Source organism: Candoia aspera, chromosome 5 (genome assembly GCF_035149785.1).
Source record: "Candoia aspera isolate rCanAsp1 chromosome 5, rCanAsp1.hap2, whole genome shotgun sequence".
Taxonomy (NCBI): domain Eukaryota; kingdom Metazoa; phylum Chordata; class Lepidosauria; order Squamata; family Boidae; genus Candoia; species Candoia aspera.
The window spans coordinates 44352602-44374183 of record NC_086157.1 but is presented as its reverse complement, the minus strand read 5'-3'; the positions used below and the strand labels follow the sequence as shown (position 1 = coordinate 44374183).

The window sequence follows — 21582 nt, the reverse complement described above, 5'->3', positions numbered from 1 at the left end:
GCTGACTTGCAACTGGCCTCCATTGTTTAACATTTTTTTGCCATTATGGTTTGGTTGAGTTACATGGCATTGCCACCACTGTAACTGCATCCCTCGGTTTAATTGTGAAGAACTACTGGCAATTCAAAGAGATTTAGCTCCAAAGCTTGCTAATGAGCATAAGGTTCCCTTCACTCTTAATGAATTAAGATTTCTATGTTAATTTTAAGGCAATAAAATGAGAAAGTTCACACAATAGGGCAACCTTACAGTGTAAAGACTACACAGCTGGGCCATCTGAAGCTGTCCTTCTTTATGACCAACAGAGTTTAAATTTAAATGGACTGTACTCTTAAGAGGTAGATTTCTGTGAGTGTGAAGCAGAGCTTTTGCTTATGGTTCACTGACCTGTCTGCTTATAACAGTACAAGACCTTGACAAGAGCTTAGGGAAGAAGCATAACGTAGGGCAATTCTTTCAAAATCATTTCATGTAACATCTTCAGTGAAGGAGGAAATGAAAAGTAGTTTTGGTCATTTCTGAGGCTGATCTTTTTCAGAGAGTGGAATGGCTGCTGCATGTTCTTGAATTCCTTGTAAAAAATATTGTCAAGTTATGCTTTATTTTAGCTAACCAACAAAGCTGTTAAAAACAATATTTACACAGTAAAACAGCATTTTTACTTTGTGGCTGGAAAGAACAGTAATTCTTGGCACATCCTTAGTTGTAATAAATGAAAAAAGAGAGAGAGAGAGAGAGAAACTGAGATTTTTTTTAAAAAATATAGCAAATAACATGACATTCCTGCCAGGATTCTGACTCATATTACTGCAGCACAGTTTTTATTCTAATTATGATTTTTCCTCTTTCTAATCTATATTTTTCAGCATGCTACCTCATTTCACTCTTTATTTTCTCTAAATGTTTGTATATTATTTTGTTTTGTAGTCATAATAATTTCAGTTAGAGGTACCTGCACACAAGCTAGGAGCGTCCATTGTCTTTGGTAAATGCAAATAAATATGGAAACCAAAAGGGGTAAGGAAGTCACGATATAACAGGTGATAAATTGACACATTTCTCTTTCCAATGCTACTCCTTGGGGAGGGGATTAGCTGATTTCATAGTGCAATTGAGCTGAATTGCAATAACAGATTTTGATATGGTGGTAGTAGTGTATGTCTGTCTTTACTGTATTACGGTATAGTTCCTAAATAATGTAAAAATGTACCAAATGTCTGCCCTTGCACTATTCTGGATCTCTTGCAATAAAAAGAAGAAATAGAAGCTTAGGGAAATATACACAGAAAATATATTTTTTAAATATCTTGATCTTATAGATGGATTCAAAACATGTCACCTTCCAGTCTGAAGATGTGGCTGGATAACTGTAAGAATATCACTTGAAAGAGACATTTCCTCTCTGATCTAATTGAATATTATGCTATGCTTTCAGATAACTGATTGGCTTCACTGGATTTTGCTGATGACACAGGAAACCTTTGCCTGAAGATGGAAACACTGGAGTCGGAACTGACCTGCCCTATCTGTCTGGAGCTGTTTGAGGATCCATTGCTGCTGCCTTGTGCTCACAGTCTCTGTTTCAACTGTGCACATCGCATCTTGGTCTCTCAGTGTGCTACCAACGAATCAGTGGAATCTATCACCGCCTTCCAGTGCCCCACTTGTCGTTATGTCATCACCCTCAGTCAACGGGGTCTAGACGGACTGAAGCGCAACGTCACACTGCAGAATATTATAGACAGATTCCAGAAAGCTTCTGTGAGTGGGCCCAATTCTCCCAGCGAAACTCGCCGAGAGCGAGCTTTTGATAGCAACAGCATGTCATCAAGTGAAAAAGTTCTCTGCCAGTTCTGTGACCAAGATCCTGCTCAGGAAGCAGTCAAGACCTGTGTAACTTGTGAGGTATCCTACTGTGATGAGTGCCTAAAAGCAACTCATCCAAACAAGAAGCCATTTACTGGACACCGTTTGATTGAACCTATTCCTGACTCACACATTAGAGGATTGATGTGTCTGGAGCACGAAGATGAAAAAGTTAACATGTATTGTGTGACTGATGACCAGTTAATCTGTGCCTTGTGTAAACTGGTTGGCAGACATCGTGATCACCAGGTGGCAGCTCTAAGTGAACGTTATGACAAATTAAAGGTTAGTTTTGTCTTAATTTGTTTATACTAAGGAGTATACTGCTACGAAATGAAAGATTTTACTTTATTTGTTGTGGGGCTAATATTTGCAAACATATTTACCATTCTTATATTAAACATACCTGTGAACTTGCTGAGCCTGGTCACTATATGAATTATCAATTTTGAATTAGAAATAAGTATGTCTCAAACATCTAGATTTTGGTGTAGGAAACTGAAATGCCAATGCTGAAGAAAATATTATATATACTTATTTTGATTCCATTTTTCCAATTAAAAAAATCTGATGTGTACATCCATACTGACATAGTTTGAGAATGCCCAGATCATTAGAGATGTAGGGTCTCCATTTGCAGTTATCTGTGGCCTGGTCTAATGACATTTAGAAAAAGAACATTCTCCGTACACTTTTGGAGCCCAAGATCTTAGGCATTGGTAAAAAAGTCTTAAATATTGATATAAATTTAACAAAATGATCTACACTGGTTACTGTGAGTAGGTTTTACTAAGTTTAGTGGGTCTCAGTCAAAGTTTTCAGACTTACAGCTTAATTAAGGAACTTGTTTGGTCCCACTGATATGTCAATACCTTTTGTACCTTTCTTATTTATTGATCTAATCAGGCAAATCTGAGATTTCTGTTATAGATGCTCATGAATAGTTTCTTTGAAATGTTCTTAATAATATTCCCATGTTATAAGAAACACCAAATAGGCATTAGATCAGCACTCTTGCATTTCACTGCAAATGTTCCTCAGGATTCTGCTTCTGCGGTTTTAGAGTGGAACAGATTTAAGTAGGACAGTGTAATTCCTGTATAGTATCCATGTGTTATTTTAGCTGTCACACTAAAAGCAAAGCAGAAGACTGAGAAAATGGGAAAACAAAAGTCCTTTCCACCAGTTCCTTTAAGGAAATGCTATGGTGATTGTTTATAGAAAATTACAGCAGGCAGAAGTGGGGGGAAAGAGTATTATGGCTACTGTGATTCTTATGTTGGGAACAATATATTTATATCTCTCTATATCTTTGTCTCTATCTCTATCATCTCTATGTCTCTATCTCTCTGTCTATAGGTATGCACACAGAGTATAATTTTATGCATCTACCATACTTCATTAGAATATGATTTTGGAAATGTTCTTCGAAGTGCACAAAAACCCTGTTTTAATATATAGTTCTTAAAAGATATATAATGCCTGTTTGGTTTGGACTAGAGAGTAGCCAAGATTTATTTTAAAAGTTTCTGTACTTAAACTTTAGATTATAATTTAATAATTATTAATACTTATCACTAATAGGCATTAAATAATAAAAATAATTTAGGTAGAAAATGTATGGCTAATTCCATGACATCTAAGACAATGGAACTACCTTAAACTGGTCTTAGATGACAACTACATAGTTTGTATTACTTATTGTCTTAATATTTTATTATTGTCCTTGTTTATGTATTTTGCTTGGAGGTTGTTAAATAGTTAATGCTGTGTTTATTGACTGGTTTTTTATTTATTTAATTTAATTTAATTTTGAGACGTTCCATTATGGTTAGTCCTTGGCACAGCTGCTATGGATTAAAAGACAAATATATTTTAAAGCATATATTCAAATAAAAAATTATAATAGGGAGATGGGTGATATAAAAATGCAATAAATAAATAAAATAAATTATACCTTTGTGTTCATGTTCAAGCCAGCGTACTATACTATCACTTAAATCTTATTTCAACCTCTCCTGTGTCACATGAATAACAGCTAGGTTATAGCTCATAGGTGTCTATCACATTGGTAAATAAAAGGAACATCTTTTTAAATAACAGTGGAATCTTGTAGCAGAATTCACATGAACACATTGATACAGAAACATGGATAGACTTGTGATTTATTTCAGAGATTTATTTGACTGATCTTTGTGGACCATTCATTTACATTTTAAAGCTAACCTGGTCAACTTGAAAAAAATTGTAAAGCAGATACTTAAATTTGCACTTTTATATCTAATCCATGTTGGATTGTCAGCTCCAGATGATATGCATATATTCAGATTTATTCAATTAAATATAGGACATCTCATTCTTTTTAATTGATTGCTTCTGTTTATTATAGGGAACTCCAGCCATTTCAGACATTTCCAACTGTACACCAGTTTGGGCATTTCATATTAGGTACATTGGAATGTTCTTAGGTGAAAATCAGTAGACATTCCAATGACTGCACATAATCTGCTTGATCATATTCAGTTGGTCCCCAAAATATGATATTTTTCTTTTTGATATTACAGTATTCCAGCCGTTCAAAAATAAATCTGTGATGAGGGATGAATAGTACAAATACATTCAAACTGGTATTTTTCTGCAATCAAAATATAGTTACACTTTATGATAAATAAATGTTGCTAAGATTCATTCATTTTGAATGGTTTTAAAATATAATTTTCTATTTTTTTTTCCCTTTATGTTTTAAAATATAATTTTCTACTTTTTTTTCCTTTATGTTGAATGAAGTAAATGCACTGTCCTGTATGAAATGTAGTAAAAGAATAGATTTTGTGTAACTTGTGAAATCTGATGCTAAGAAGTCCATGCATTTTCTTGGCAGAAGTACAAAAAGTAGTTTGCCACTGTCTTCTTCCAGGATGTGAAAGGTGTACAAATTAGAATAACAGAGGCTTGTTAAAAACTAATATACTTGATTATTAATAGCTAAGTACCAGAAATAATACTGTCCTTTATTGCTCTCTGTAAATGCAAACATTACCCTTTACGGTGAGTCCTGCTGCTGCCTCTACTACTACTATTTGTGGCACAAAGTTTCATGGATTATAATCCACCAAAATATACTACAAGGCTTCTGATTTTTGTTGTGAAAGAGACCTAAGGACTATTAAAATACATTTACAGTATGCCAATCCATATTAGTAGTGGTATCTGTGTGCCTGCTATTTGCATTGGAAGAACAGATTCCTTCGATGAGAATAGATTCTTGGTCCCTCTGCCTAATATCTGTATTGGAAACCAATCTAGCTTGATACCATATTATGAAGCAAAAGATTAATGCAGATTTCCATGCGATTTCTTTTTAAAAAGCCATTTATTAAATTGCTAATTTTGTGAATGGTGCTTTGTCTAGTTGCTTTGGAAGATACTGTGTTTAATACATGGTTGAAAGAGGATAATATAGATTCAGGAAACTGTATCAAGTTTTGTGTTGATTTGGAATGATAATAAATGACATAATCCAGTATCTTGCAAGCAGAAACCTGCTCATGTATTGGAATTCCCCTTCCTTGTCCCAAAATTAGTTTTCACTTCCAATTCCACCCATGGAACTGACAGCCAAACAACTTAATTGGATTACCCAAAGTAAATTGTGTTTTTTTTTTCTTTTTCCTTTCCTAAGTTTATTGTTGATATTATTGGCTATGATTTGTAGTGCTTAAAAATGCAACTTGTACTGCCTGACAACTATTGAAAAAAATGGCTGGCTATAGGATTGCAATTCTGAACACAATTATTAAGAAAAAAATCCTATCCCACGCCCTGGGAATTATATCTGAGTAAATATGTTTCAGATTGTGCTACTCCATAAGGAGGCTTCTACATATTTAAATGTTTTGTCTTAAAACAGCCCCATGATCAGACTATTTGGGTTTTTAAATTATTGAAAATTTCCTGCATTTTAACTGCACAGCAACTGGTCCTTTTTGATGAGCAGTGTTTGAGTGTCAAACTATGCTAATTACTGACATTCTGTCCCAGCAGTGTTGCTAATTATTTAAACAATATTTCATCCTTCATTAACCAGAAAACAAGAGATGTCATTACAATCTAGCTCCTTTTGTAGTAAAATAAAACGGTTTAATTAACAGCTCTGAACACTTGTCTGATTGAGGCATGCAAGGCTACACTGGTTTAACAGTGAATGTAATAGCCATTAATTGTGAAGATCTGAAAAAGAGTATAAAAGAGAAGGCACTTTAATAAAGCGCTAAGCCGTTTTACCTCTTGCTAGTGCTCCTGTGAGTTAAAAGAGTGCATGACCTTGATAGACACAGCAAGTTGCGAAGAAAAATTCTATTTTAAAAAATAGAAGACAAATGCTTGCATTTAACTTGTGGACATGTCCAGATGTGTCATGTGCATTGTGTGTGTTAATTATACTGAAAGAATTTGCAGTACGTAAAATTTTAATTAGGGCATATATATGTAACAGATATGCAAATGGTAGGAGTGTGTGTGTGTATCACATTATCTTAACATAGTTAAAAGATTTATCATTGTGGACATTACATTAATGTTATTTATACTTGGTTTTTCAAGTCATTGTTAAGGCATTGATTTATTTAGTTAAGAGCCAGTGAGTTGAGCTCAGTTCCTTGTGACTGTATAGACAAAACACTAATCACTCTAACTTCTATCCAACAATAATTCAAAGTTCTCCCAATGACATTCTACTAATAGATCCCATCCATATTTGTCATCTTTCCCTTTTTCAGATTTTCTCAGCTTTGCTGAAAATAATATTTTTTTTTCCTAGAGTTTTATTCCTGAGCATTGCCTCAAGGAACAATAATTTTACAGGCCCAATTTCAAGGGATAATATTTCCATCTTCTTTTAACTTTATTTGTGTCTATTGGATGTCTTCCTTGATCAGTCTTTAGTCCTTTTACCTTAGATTCTGCTATCAATTCTTTGACCTTGTTCCTGCTTGGTATATTCATCTATTTGTTGATCTTCATGATTGGGATCCCTTTCTTGGTTCTTTGTTGTTGGAATTGGAAATCCCCCTTAGTTGTCCCACATTGTCCTTGTTGCACAGTATTTCATCCCTATCTTTCTCTGATTAATATGTTGTTTATTCATTCAGTCGCTTCCAACTCTTTGTGACTTCATGGATCAGCCCACGCCAGAGCTTCCTGTCGGTCATCAACACCCCCAGCTCCCCCAGGGACGAGTCTGTCACCTCTAGAATATCATCCATCCATCTTGCCCTTGGTCGGCCCCTCTTCCTTTTGCCTTCCATTTCCCCCGGCATCAGCATCTTCTCCAGGGTGTCCTGTCTTCTCATTATGTGGCCAAAGTATTTCAGTTTTGCCTTGAATATCATTCCCTCAAGTGAGCAGTCTGGCTTTATTTCCTGGAGGATGGACTGGTTTGATCTTCTTGCAGTCCAAGGCACTCTCAGAATTTTCCTCCAACACCACAGTTCCAAAGGATCTATCTTCCTTCTCTCAGCCTTCCTTATGGTCCAGCTCTCGCAGCCCTATGTTACTATGGGGAACACCATTGCTTTAACTATGCGGACCTTTGTTGTCAGTGTGATGTCTCTGCTCTTAACTATTTTATCGAGATTGGTCATTGCTCTTCTCCCAAGGATTAAGCGTCTTCTGATTTCCTGACTGCAGTCAGCATCTGCAGTAATCTTCGCACCTAGAAATACAAAGTCTATTAGAAAATACAATGTAGATTTTCTCCCTCTATTTGCCAGTTATCAATCAAGCTGGTTGCCATAATCTTGGTTTTTTTTAGGTTTAGCTGCAAGCCAGCTTTTGCACTTTCTTCTTTCACCTTCATCATAAGGCTCCTCAGTTCCTCCTCGCTTTCAGCCATCAAAGTGGTATCATCTGCATATCTGAGATTGTTAATGTTTCTTCCAGCAATTTTAACTCCAGCCTTGGATTCCTCAAGCCCAGCACATCGCATGATGTGTTCTGCGTACAAGTTGAATGATTAATATGATACCTGCTCTGAAATAATTTTCATTTTCAAAATTTTGGAAATACTTGTTTTCATTTTAGTTTCACAGTTTCTTTATCTTCTAAGCTTTACTTTTGCTTAATTTAAGCATCCTGACCCTTTGGGTTAGTGGGTCAAATGGTCAAAAGGGTCAATATGCTTAAATTAAGCAAAAGAAAAGCCCCAAAGGGTCAGACATGACTCAGTGCTTGCACAGGGGACGTTTCACCTTTTTTTTCAAACATACTGAATCTCTTCCTTAGATTGATCTTACATTTTAGATCAATCTAAGAGTATAGCTTGATCTCAAATGTATAGTTGACCTCTTTAATTTTAATTCTCAAACCTGATAATTTGACACAATCCTGGTTTTATTCTGCACCCTACACCTGGAAGTGCCTTGGATGACAAGTTTATATTGCTCTGCATTGTGTTTTCTGTTATGTAATCACTTGGAGTCCAGTGTTGTTCCTCCAATAATATCTCTGCATAGATCCTGCATTGCTTAAAACAAATACTGGCCATAATCAAAGAAACTCAGTAATTTATCTACTGCATTTATCTATACAAAATTTCCTTTGATTGCATCTTCCTCCATTTCTTCATCTTTTGCATTCCAAACATAATTAGTAGCATTAGGTCGCTTCTTGATGCTGAATCTGGCACTTCTTGCAGTTTGCCATTGCATTCTTCAGTGTCTTCATTATTTCTACAGGTGTGTACACTTATATAATATTGATGTTCACTGTATACTACTAATTTTGATAGATATGATTCTGTCATTTTTTGGGTTGTAGCTGAGATATACAAGTACTGTGCAGAAGTTTTAGGCAGGTGTGAAAAAATGCTGTAAAGTAAGAATGCTTTCAAACATATATATTGTAATTGTTTATGTTTATCAATTTACAAAATGCAAAGTGAATGAACAGAAGAAAAATCCAAATCAAATCAATATTTGGTGTGACCACCCTTTGCCTTCAAAACAGCATCAATTCTTCTAGGTACATTTGCACACAGAAGGAACTCAGCAGGTAGGTTGTTCCAAACATCTTGGAGAACTAACCACAGATCTCCTGTGGATGTTGGCTGCCTCAAATCCTTCTGTCTCTTCATATAATCCCAGACAGACTTGATGATGTGGAGATCAGGGCTCTGTGGGGGCCAAACCATCACTTCCAGGACTCCTTGTCTTCTTTATGCTGAAGATAGTTCTTAATGACATTGGCTGTATGTTTGGGGTCGCTGTCCTGATGCAGAATAAATTTGGGCCAATCACAAGCCTCCGTGATGGTATGGCATGATGGATAAGTATCTGCCTGTATTTTTCAGCATTGAGGACACCATTGATCCTGACCAAGTCTCCAACTCCATTTGCAGAAACGCAGCCCCAGACTTGCAAGGAACCTCCACCATGCTTCACTGTTGTCTGCAGACACTCATTATTGTACCCCTCTCCAGCCCTCTGGCGAACAAACTGCCTCCGGCAACAGCTAAATATTTCAAATTTTGACTCACCAGTCCAGAGCACCTGCTGCCATTTTTATGCACCCTAGTTCCTATGTTTTTGTGCTTAGCCTTGTTTCCATGTCGGAGGTATGGCTTTTTGGCTGCAATTCTTCCATGAAGCCCTCTTCTGGCCAGACTTCTCTGGACAGTATATGGGTGTACCTGGGTCCCACTGATTTCCGCCAGTTTTCTGCTGATGGCACTGCTGGACATCTTCTGATGTCAAAAGGAAGTAAGCATGATGTGTCTTTCATCTGCTGCATTAAGTTTCCTTGGCCAACCACTGTGTTTACGGTCCTCAGCATTGCCCGTTTCTTTGTGCTTCTTCAAAGAGCTTGAACAGCACATCTTGAAACTCCAATCTGCTTTGAAATTTTTGCCTGGGAGAGACCTTGCTGATGCAGTATAACTACCTGTTGCTGTGCTCAGTCTTGCCATGGTGTATGACCTGTGACATGAAATTGTCTTCCACAACCTCACCTTAGTAGCAGAGTTTGGCTGTTCCTCACCCAGTTTTAAGTCTCCTACACAGCTGTTTCTGTTTCAGTTAATGACTGTGTTTCAACATATGAAATTGATGATCGTTAGCACCTGCTTGGTATAATTTGTTAATCATACACCTGACTCTAATCCTACAAGATCCCTGACTTTGTGCAAGTGTATAAAGTGTGCAAGTGTAAGAATTGATGCTGTTTTGAAGGCAAAGGGTGGTCACACCAAATATTGATTTGATTTTGATTTTTCTTCTGTTCACTCGCTTTGCAATTTGTAAATTGATAAACATAAACAATTACAATATATATGTTTGAAAGCATTCTTACTTTACAGTATTTTTTCACACCTGCCTAAAACTTTTGCACAGTACTACTTGGCAATTTTCTTTTTGAACATCCTTATCTGTATGGTTTCATGTCCTGGATAGTAATCATATAATGATTTGATTTACAGTAACCTATTCTAGTCCATTTAAGTTAACTTATTCCTAAAACATAAAATTAGATATGCTTTATTTCTATTTTAACAATTTTAAGTTTTCCTTGGTTCATTCTTTTTACATTCCATATTCAACTATACGTGTCTCGGAAACAGACTTGCTGGTTGGGAAATTCTGGGAGTTGAAATTCACACATCTGGAAGTTGCTAAGCCTGGGAAAGAGTAAGCCAACCATTTTTCATCTGAAAAATATTAAAGACCTATATATACAAAGTTGGTCTGAGTCCTCAGTGACTTCAAGTTGTGGGATATTTTCTTATTTAATTTATGGATATCATTTGAAAATCATCATACTTAATGAAAAGACATCAAAATCAACATTAGCAGATTCAATTTATATATTCATCTGTTGGAATACAAACCCTGGCAAGTATGGTCATTCTGGGAAATTCCTGATTTGTCTTTTTGACTTCTCCTTTAGCTGTTAGAGCAAAGCACAACAGAATAAGTATTTATGGCTTGATATTAATCATTTAAGAAGACTTAATTGGTAAATTGGAAATAGTAGAAACATTTTGGGAGAGTGACCCTGAAATTCTGGAGTGCTTGATATTAAGGAAGACTAAAGTTGAGAGTTAGTCTCGTGTGGCGCAGAGTGGTAGGCGGCAGTATTGCAACCGACTCTTTCCACGCAACCTGAGTTTGATCCCAGGCGAAGGTGGATTCTCAGGTAGCCGGCTCAGGTTGACTCAGCTTCCATCCTTCTGAGGCTGGTAAAATGAGTACCCGGCTTGCTGGGGAAGGTGACGACCGGGGAAGGCAGTGGCAAACCACCCTGCTATAGTCTGCCAAGAAAACATCGCAAAAGCAGCTTCCCTCCAAAGGGTCAGACATGACTCGGTGCTTGCACAGGGGACCTTTCACCTTTCACAAAGCTGAGAGTAGTCAAATATGTTATCTTGAACCTTGAGAAACTGGATTTCAATGAACTCAAAGCATTAATACTTACCATAGCAGAAAAAACAAGTGGGGGAAAGTACTCATCATGGTTCCTAACAGAATGATGCTCAAAGGACAATTAGAAATAATTATGAGGAAAAAATAGAACAAATCTGAAAAAGACAGTGCTGTTACACAAAAAGTTTACTGCAAATCTGAAAAAAAAATCATATATAAGGGTGGAAAGAGTGACAGGTCACCAAGAAAGAGTACATACAGACGTTTACAGTAGTCCAGAATTTTAAAGATTGTGGAATGAGCAGAGTTTGGCAAGGATGCTAAGAACAACAAAAGGGCTCCTTCAGATAGCTTCATGTTAAAAGTAACTTATAAGAATCAGGATATCAGCTCTTTACTGAAGATAGTAGATTAAGACAAACATGGAAACATAATATATGCAAAGCATTTAATATGCTCATTGGCAAGTTAGTAAAGAATAGGCTCGGGCATGTCTTTTAGCTGAATTCACATTTAGCTCTTTAATGGTTCCTCATCAAACTGGATGGTAGTATCAAGTAGAGTGCCACCTTTAAAGTTTTTTCTTAATAATATTCAAATAATCCTGATAGGGAAATTACCTGAGAATAACAGAATACAGTTTAATAGAGACAAATCAAGAAGAACTCTTTCCAAAATAACAAAGTTCTTCACTTAGGAAAAAGAAATAACTTCCACAGATATAGAATGGTGACTATCTGGTAACAGTGAAGTGTAAAAAAACGTAGCTGTAGTTGATCCAACTTGAACATGAGCTAGCAGTGTAATGTGACTGAAAAATGCAAACGCAGTTAAGTTCCATCAACAATATTAACCAAGTTGAGTACTGTGAAGACAGATTGAGAGAACTAGGGAGTTATTGAGATTTCTGTAAAAAACAATAGTTAGGGATTTCTGTGTTTTTTTTAAAGGCTAAAGACCACTGTTAACATGTGAGATACTTGCTTGAACCATATTTCTTTCATTTGTGCACTGTAACATAACTCTTAATCTGCTTTCTGATGGAAACACTATAACTGTTCATTTGAGAATTCTATTTAAATTAAAATTTTAATTACTTAGGAAATTATATAGTTTAGGTAAAATTTTAAAATGTTTCATGATTTGACTAGGTTTCCTGTAAAATGGCATATTCTATTGCAAAGAAGCCAAATCTGAATAGATTAAACTATTTGTTTTTCACATCCTGTCTGAGTCACATCTGGCATATGAGGTTGAAAGGGAAATGAGGTCATAAAACTATGAAATATTTTCTATAAACTAAGAAGATAAAAAATATAAGAAATCACAACTGACTCTTTATTCAACATAGTCCTCCTGAATAAAGTTATGTTTCTCTAGATGTGTTTATCAACCCTTATCTATAGGGCTGTGGTGATATTTGTAAACTATAGAAATTAAAATAGAATAGAATAGAAATTTCCATAATTTCTATTGTAAACTATAGAAATTATATTAAGGTCTATGCTGAAAATTATTGTATTTCTCAATGGACTATACTTGCAACAAACTGTTTGATTGCAGATTTACTGTTCTTAGATTTAGTAATATGCAGTTTTTCAGAAAGTGGTTTACTTACTGTATATCACTTTATGATAGTCATTAATAGTCTAGTACAAAACACAAGCTAGGTATGATAAGCTTGTTTTTGTATGCAGCAGCACATTGTCCTGAATTTTCCATTCCTTAAATATCAAATATATAGGAGGCTTACAATATTGTGCGTCACTTAGTACGCTCCTTATAATATCCCCTTCTCGCAAGATGCTTTTGACTGATTTTCTTTGATTGCCATTTTCCACTACCTCTTTGCTGAAGGACCCTCTACCTTCAGCAGTTCTGAATCTGGTCTGGAGATCTCCTGTTTGGAATTCCCCTTGTAAGCACATCCTTGCTCAAATGCAGGAATTCAATGTTGTTTTATAGTGTTTCTGCTGGTTCCTATAGCACAGTCATTTAGATTAATATTAATATATTAGTCTTACTGAGGCATTGGCGTGAATGTCTGAGGGCTGTGGTCCACAATGCTTTTAGCACAAAAATTTGAATGCATTATAACAATCCTATGGCTAGTATGAGAGCCAGTTTGGGGTGGTGGTTCTTCAGGCTAGAAATTGGGAGACCGAGAGTTCAAGTCCCACCTTAGGGACAAAGCCAGCTGGGTGACCTTGGGCCAGTCACCCAGGCAGGCAATGGGAAACCACTTCTGAAATCTTGCCACGAAAACTGCAGGGACTAGCTCCTATTTGAACTGAATTGTTGACTCAGTATAGAGTTTCCTGAGAATTTAGCAACAATCATAATGTAAACTATCCAAGATATTCTTAAATTAAATAAACATGCCATTGCTCTCCTGATTTGTTCCTACCTTCAAATAACCAAATGAGAAACAATGAGAAAAGTATTAGAGAGTATAAAAATAAAAAAATAAAATAATAAATAATAAAATAATAAAAGTATTAGAGAGCCAGTTTGGCCTAGTGGGTTAGAAACCCGGAGACAGTGAGTTCTAGTCCTGCCTTAGGCTGGGTGACCTTGGGCAAGTCACTCTCTTTCAGCCCAACTCACCTCACAGGGTTGTTGTTGTGGGGAAAATAGGAGGAGGAAGGAGTATTTCGTATGTTTGCTGCCTTGAGTTATTTAAAAAAATAACAAAGGCAGGATATAAAATAAATAATAATTACTAATTTTAGTCGGTGATATAAACATACAGAAATGAGCTCAAATGAACTGGTATTTTAACTGATTGGGAATGTAGGATCCTACTGCATTTTCATACACTTTAGTTTGATGAATGATCAGGTCTACAAGTCTTAAAACATGTAAACAAAATGCTTTCCCATCAAAGCAATAAAGTGTAAAGTGGGAAAGTTGAAAGAGCCCCTCAAGTGAAGTTTTCTTGACAATAAACTTTAACTGGTTTTCACTACTTTCTTCAGGAATGTTTTTCAATTTCCCGCTTCTCCAACTTCTATATTTCCTGAGTAGCCAATCCTGTTTAGCTTCCAAGTTCAGACAAGAACCGGCCCATACTGTTAATTTTGCCAGTCGAAGAGAAAGCAGCCATCAACAGACACGTAGAGGTAAACAACATTTACATACCATTCAAAAGAGGACAATAGAAAAGCCAAAAGACCACAACACTTCCTCACCAGCAATCAACACCCAGATATGCAAAGATTAACACCAGGATTAACACCAGAGGAACAATCAAACAGCACAATATACCCTAATTAAGGAACTATTAACTCAGTCAACCAAGCGGCAAACAACAGTCCAATCAAGGAACTCCTAAGGAGAGAACAACACCTCCACCAACACAAGTAGGACAAACCAAGGTATATGAACAGAGAGCAAGGCCCACTCCCTTTTTGCACTGAAGATGTTGCCTAGTATGGCAATGAAACATCTGCAAGAAAACAAGGTTCAGAAAGCACCAAGGGCACTGTTAATTTTTCACTGTGCCTAATGGTACATTGGTTAAAATCACATGCAACTTAAAAATTCAATAGATCACGGCTAATTTGAACAAATAAGCACATTATTTTGTTCTGACCATCTTGTACATTGATGTTCTCTTTCATTAAGGAAAGCAAAGTCTGGCTGTTCTTATAATAACAGACTTAAGGACTAATTTTTTTCCAAAACTTGTTCCTTTATAGTTTTAATATGTAGAAAGATAAGAAAGGGTAATTAATTACACACACACATGCACACACATAGACATATAGATTCATTCATTCTTGCGCTCTAATGAAAACACTAACTTAGGTTGCCATATAAAATGGGATTATGTTGTATATTGCATATTACTAATCTGCTGCCATAGAGAGAAATGTGATTTCTTCCTGAGAACATCACATAAATATCAGAGTTGGTGGTGGTGTTTATTCGTTTAGTCGCTTCCGACTCTTCGTGACTTCATGGACCAGCCCACGCCAGAGCTTCCTGTCGGTCGTCAACACCCCCAGCTCCCCCAGGGACGAGTCCGTCACCTCTAGAATATCATCCATCCATCTTGCCCTTGGTTGGCCCCTCTTCCTTTTGCCTTCCACTCTCCCTAGCATCAGCATCTTCTCCAGGGTGTCCTGTCTTCTCATTATGTGGCCAAAGTATTTCAGTTTTGCCTTTAATATCGTTCCCTCAAGTGAGCAGTCTGGCTTTATTTCCTGGAGGATGGACTGGTTGGATCTTCTTGCAGTCCAAGGCACTCAGAATTTTCCTCCAACACCACAGTTCAAAAGCATCGATCTTCCTTCGCTCAGCCTTCCTTATGGTCCAGCTCTCGCAGCCATATGTTACTACAGGGAACACCACTGCTTTAACTATGCGGGCCTTTGTTGTCAGTGTGATGTCTCTGCTCTTAACTATTTTATCGAGATTTGTCATTGCTCTTCTCCCAAGGATTAAGCGTCTTCTGATTTCCTGACTGCAGTCAGCATCTGCAGTAATCTTTGCACCTAGGAATACAAAGTCTTTCACTGCTTCTACATTTTCTCCCTCTATTTGCCAGTTATCAATAAAGCTGGTTGCCATAATCTTGGTTTTTTTTGAGGTTTAGCTGCAAGCCAGCTTTTGCAGTTCCTTCTTTCACCATCATAAGGCTCCTCAGTTCCTCTTCACTTTCAGCCCTCAAAGTGGTATCATCTGCATATCAGATTGTTAATGTTTCTTCCAGAGATTTTAACTCCAGCCTTGGATTCCTCAAGGCCAGCTTGTTGCATGATGTGTTCTGCATACAAGTTGAATAGGTAGGGTGAGAGTATACAGCCCTGCCGTACTTCTTTCCCAATATTAAACCAGTCTGTTGTTCCGTGGTCTGTTCTTACTGTTGCTACTTGGTCGTTATACAGATTCTTCAGGAGGCATACAAGATGACTTGGTATCCCCATACCACCAAGAACTTGCCACAATTTGTCCACACAGTCAAAGGCTTTAGAATAGTCAATAAAACAGAAATAGATGTTTTTCTGAAACTCCCTGGCTTTTTCCATTATCCAGCGGATATTGGCAATTTGGTCCCTAGTTCCTCTGCCTTTTCTAAACCCAGCTTGTACATCTGGCAATTCTCTCTCCATGAACTGCTGAAGTCTACCTTGCAGGATCTTGAGCATTACCTTACTGGCATGTGAAATGAGTGCCACTGTTCGATAGTTTGAACATTCTTTAGTGTTTCCCTTTTTTGGTATGGGGATATAAGTTGATTTTTTCCAATCTGATGGCCATTCTTGTGTTTTCCAAATTTGTTGGCATATAGCATGCATTACCTTGACAGCATCATCTTGCAAGATTTTGAACAGTTCAGCTGGGATGCCGTCGTCTCCTGCTGCCTTGTTATTAGCAATGCTTCTTAAGGCCCATTCAACCTCACTCTTCAAGATGCCTGGCTCTAGCTCACTGACTACACCGTCAAAGCGATCCCCGATATTGTTATCCTTCCTATACAGGTCTTCTGTATATTCTTGCCACCTTTTCTTGATCTCTTCTTCTTCTGTTAGGTCCTTGCCATCTTTGTTTTTGATCATACCCATTTTTGCCTGGAATTTACCTCCAATGTTTCTAATTTTCTGGAAGAGGTCTCTTGTCCTTCCTATTCTATTGTCTTCTTCCACTTCCGTGCATTGCTTGTTTAAAAATAATTCCTTATCTCTTCTGGCTAACCTCTGGAATTTTGCATTTAATTGGGCATATCTCCCCCTATCACTATTGCCTTTTGCTCTCCTCCTTTCTTGGGCTACTTCTAGTGTCTCAGCAGACAGCCATTTTGCCTTCTTGGTTTTCTCTTTCTTTGGGATGTATTTTGTTGCCACCTCCTGAACAATGCTGCCAACTTCTGTCCATAGTTCTTCCGGGACCCTATCTACTAAGTCCAGTCCCTTAAATCGATTCTTCACCTCCACTGCATATTAGGAATTAGGAATATTAGTGAGCTCATATCTAGCTGATCTGTGGGTCTTCCCTAATCTCTTTAGTCTGATCCTAAATTGTGCAAGAAGAAGTTCGTGATCTGAACTACAGTCAGCTCCAGGCCTTGTTTTTACCGACTGTACAGATGTCCGCCACCTTTGGCTGCAAAGGATGTAATCAATCTGATTTCGGTGTTGTCCATCTGGTGAGGTCCATGTATAAAGCCGTCTCTTAGGTTGTTGGAAGAGAGTGTTTGTTATGCAGAGTGAATTGTCTTGGCAAAATTCTATCAGCCTATGTCCTGCTTCATTTTGTTCTCCCAGGCCATACTTACCTGTAATTCCAAGTGTCATTTGACTGCCCACCTTAGCATTCCAGTCTCCTGTGATGAAAATAACATCTCTTTTAGGCGTGTTGTCCAGTAGGTGCTGCAGATCCTCATAGAACTGCTCTACTTCAGCTTCTTCAGCATTTGTGGTTGGGGCGTATATTTGGATCACTGTGATGTTAGATGGCTTGCCCAGAATTCGAATTGAGATCATTCTATCGTTTTTTGGGTTGTATCCAAACACTGCTTTAGCCACTTTACTATTAATTATGAAGGCTACTCCATTTCTTCTGTGGTCCTCTTGTCCACAGTAGTAGATCTGGTGGTCATTTGATGTGAAGTGGCCCATTCCAGTCCATTTCAGTTCACTGATGCCCAGAATGTCTATCTTTAATTTTGACATCTTACCAATAACCACATCCAATTTGCCCTGGCTCATAGATCTTACATTCCAGGTTGCAATGGTGTGTTGATCCTTAGAACATCGGATTCGCCGTTCACCACCAGCACCGTCGGCCGCTAGCCATCCTTTCGGCTTTGAGCTAGCTGCGTCATCACGTCTGGGGCTAGTTGAGCTCATCCTCTGTTCCTCCCCAGTAGCATTTTGACCATCTTCTGACCTGGGGGTCTCATCTTCCGATGATATACCGACATATCTCTGGTTGTACTGATCCATTTAGTTTTCACGGCAAGAATACTGGGGTGGGTTGCCATTACCTTCCCCAGGGATCGCATTTACTCTGACCTCTCTGTCATGACCTTCCCATCTTGGGTGGCCCTTCACGGTTTAGGTCATGGCATCATTGAGCTCCAGCACCACGATAAGGTAACAATCCTTTGCTGAAGATCAGAGTTGGTATTTCACTACAATATCCCTCTTGAGTTGACTACTAATTTCTATAAGGAGTATCAGAGTCAAAAATATGAGTTCTGATTGCGTGTAGCTTTGCATATTAGTAAGTACTATGACTGTAAAACCATTTGGAGGGGCCCTTTGAACTGACAGCTCAAAACAATGAAGATCCATATTTCCTCTAAGGCTTGGATCAACCATTTTGAGGGTCTGCCCATGTCTGAGTATATACAGTATATGGTTTGAGTATGTATGCACAAAAACATACTCAGGTGAAGCAAAGCAAATGATTTGCACAACCATACTAGGTATTCAGAACTGTGTAAACCCTCTCTGTTTATGTATTTTTGAGATATAATTACTGAGGAATTAAAATTTACTTACATTTACTTCAAAAGGGAATTCTCTAAAATTCTGGAGTGCTGTCAAAGCCCACATTATTTAATTTATTTTTTTTTAACATCTGCCAAAAGTTGTCTATAACTGAAAAGCAAAAGTTCCCACAGAGGTGTTTTCCACTGTGGTTCTACATTTCTTTCATCCTCTTTACTTTAGCTTTTCTGAAACAAACCTGAGTATTTTGTGACAGCAATTCTTACTTTTTCTTGTTTGATAAAACCTTTAAAAACTTCACGAAAGAAAGACCATATTTTTTTATGTTTTGCATTGATTGAATACCATGTACTGCTTCTGAATGTGGTTCAGATGTACCCAAGTATGCATAAACTTAACTCTTCCCATTTATTTTTGGCGTAACGCCACAGGTGATAATTATGGCTATTACACTTCAGTTATATTAACTAAAGTCTGGAAGAGCTTCTGAGTGGACAGATACATAAATAAATCTGTGTTTTATATACAAAGAGGGGGTAAGAAGAAAGATATAGAAATAAAATAATATTCAAAGTAATAATTAGTTCCTATGGTTTCAAACTTACGCTTCTATTAATGAAGCCAAATGGTGTTTGTCTTTTTCACATCACACTGCTGAGTTATACTGAAATTTCAACATTCTTTCTGCGTGTACTTAAATCACATATCCTATATCCCAAACAATGCATTTTATAGGTAAATGAAATTTTTAAAAATGCTATATTAAAGTGTGATTTCCTGATAAAGAATAATATTTTTAAAATCACTCATATACTTCTTTAACATCAACTAAATGAATACTATTCCAAGTATTAACTTAATTATACTTCAGTTGTATAATGTCTACTGTATTTATGAAGAAGTCATACAAGCTAACTAGGTTTATCCCTAGGTATCCTACCTATATAGGGTTGTGCCCTTTATATTTTTCTTTCAAGACTGAATGAAGCCAGGAAAATTATATACTTAGGAAGTGCACATTCCTATCCTGAGCAGAATTAGAAGAGTCTTAGTAAAAGCATTGGGCCTCAAGCTAAACTTTTGTTTCAGTATAAATCTATCCTATCTGCAAGCTGCAACAGCTTGAATTTAGTCTGCCAAAAGAGGAAGAAAAACAGAGAAAGAAGGGTGGAGTTAATAGGTCAGCCAGGGATTTTGTGTAATTCACTTGTTCTTTATTAACCCCAATCTGCCTGAGATTTAAAGTGAAAAGATGAATTTATCACAGGTTTTCCAAATGACATGTTGGTGTTGGCGATTCTGCAAGAAGAATAAAAGCAAATTATGTAGCAGGGCTACTCGGAGCAAAAGGCTATGCTCATGCCAATGATGTAGGTCTTTTGTATTGAACATCTAAGGCTTTTTAAGCACTACTTGAGGCTGGAAAATGTCCTTGCTCAATAAAACATTAATGAATAAAGACCTGGCTTTTTCATGAATCCAGTAGTAGGTCCCTCTTCTATTAGGTGTACCATACCTGGAGTACAAATATCCAGATGACCGCTCTATGGCAGTAGATAGTAAGAGCTTTTTGCATCTCTTTGCTGCCATTTATTGATCTCCAGAATTTTGATGGCCAAAGATGGTATACCAATATTCCATGCAACTTGTCCCCTCTCTTAATTGCCTATGGTAATTCTGAGATATGAATTTGCTTTATTAAAACACTAAACTAGTTAATGGGGATAATAACTTAATCCATATCCAGTATTAAAATCAACAGCTATTAGAAGCTGAATCTCCCAGTGTATTGAAGAGAATGCACACTAATAAGGGCACATAAAGGAAATGGTCTTCTGAGCAACTGGTAGAACAGAGTGGGAAGGTGTCCCTGGCTATATTAGCCACAGGTGAGAAATTCCTACTGTCTGCTTTCCAACTTCTTTTAGCCTTATTCTGATACGGAAATCTGGCAAAGATTTCAGTCTGTATTAAAAATAACGGGAGCAGATGTTTTTCCATTCTAATCCATGAGAATTTCTTCATTTATTAAACAATAATTTCCAGGACTTTGACATTTAAACTATTGCATATTGTTATATGACCTAGCTTTCTAAATTTAGGTGATATAACAATATGAACAATAGTTTAAAAATTCTTAATTTCTAAAAATGCCTAAATCTAGGTTACCCTAAAATAACCTCCATATTCTAATTTCATATTTGAGCTTTGATTTTTATAATGGAGCTAAACCTTAGCTAAAAAAATAATACAATTCAGTGATAAATTCTGAAGAAGAAAATCATAACAAAAGTCAGAGATACCTCAGAGTATCTCATGAAGGCCAAGAGCCTTTAAAGGTATTGGTATGTTATAAACCAAATATATTTTATTTTGTCAGAACATTTTGTCTGATTATTTTTGAGACTGTAAGCACAAACAAACTTTATGTGTAGTTTCAACATCAGACATCCGTTTACAAATGTGTAATTATGTTTCTGTAAGGTACTTATTAACAAGGGTATTTAGTTTGCAAATGAAATATTGGTTGCAGAATAACAAATTAGTTGTATCCTGTACTTGTAATTATACATATATCAGACAGATTCAGACACAGCAAGACTTTGCTGTGAACCTTTACTATTTACCTGGCATCTAGCTCAGTTTAAGTTTGAATGCCAATATCATTACATCCAAGTCATTAGGTTGGGCGTGCATGAATTAGCATAAATTAGTTATTAGCATATGTTTTGATTTATGGTTGTAAATATGCAATTCTAACATTTCAATGTGTTTGATTTAATAGCAATTTCACTTCACTGAGTGGGAAAATGAATATATTGTGTTGGAACCATATTATG

At 36.8% G+C, this 21582-nt stretch overlaps 1 protein-coding gene across 3 annotated transcripts in view; it reads left to right on the top strand.

Annotated features, from left to right (window-relative positions):
- The window catches only part of MID1 (midline 1), a 204517-nt gene that overhangs the window by 136917 nt on the left and 46018 nt on the right, over positions 1 to 21582 (top strand). For all 3 annotated transcript variants that reach the window (XM_063305086.1, XM_063305084.1, XM_063305085.1), the window contains exon 2: positions 1436 to 2151. In XM_063305086.1, the coding sequence (XP_063161156.1) occupies positions 1492 to 2151 (660 nt within the window). In that variant the 5' untranslated portion in view covers positions 1436 to 1491. The remainder of the gene's footprint in view (positions 1 to 1435; positions 2152 to 21582) is intronic.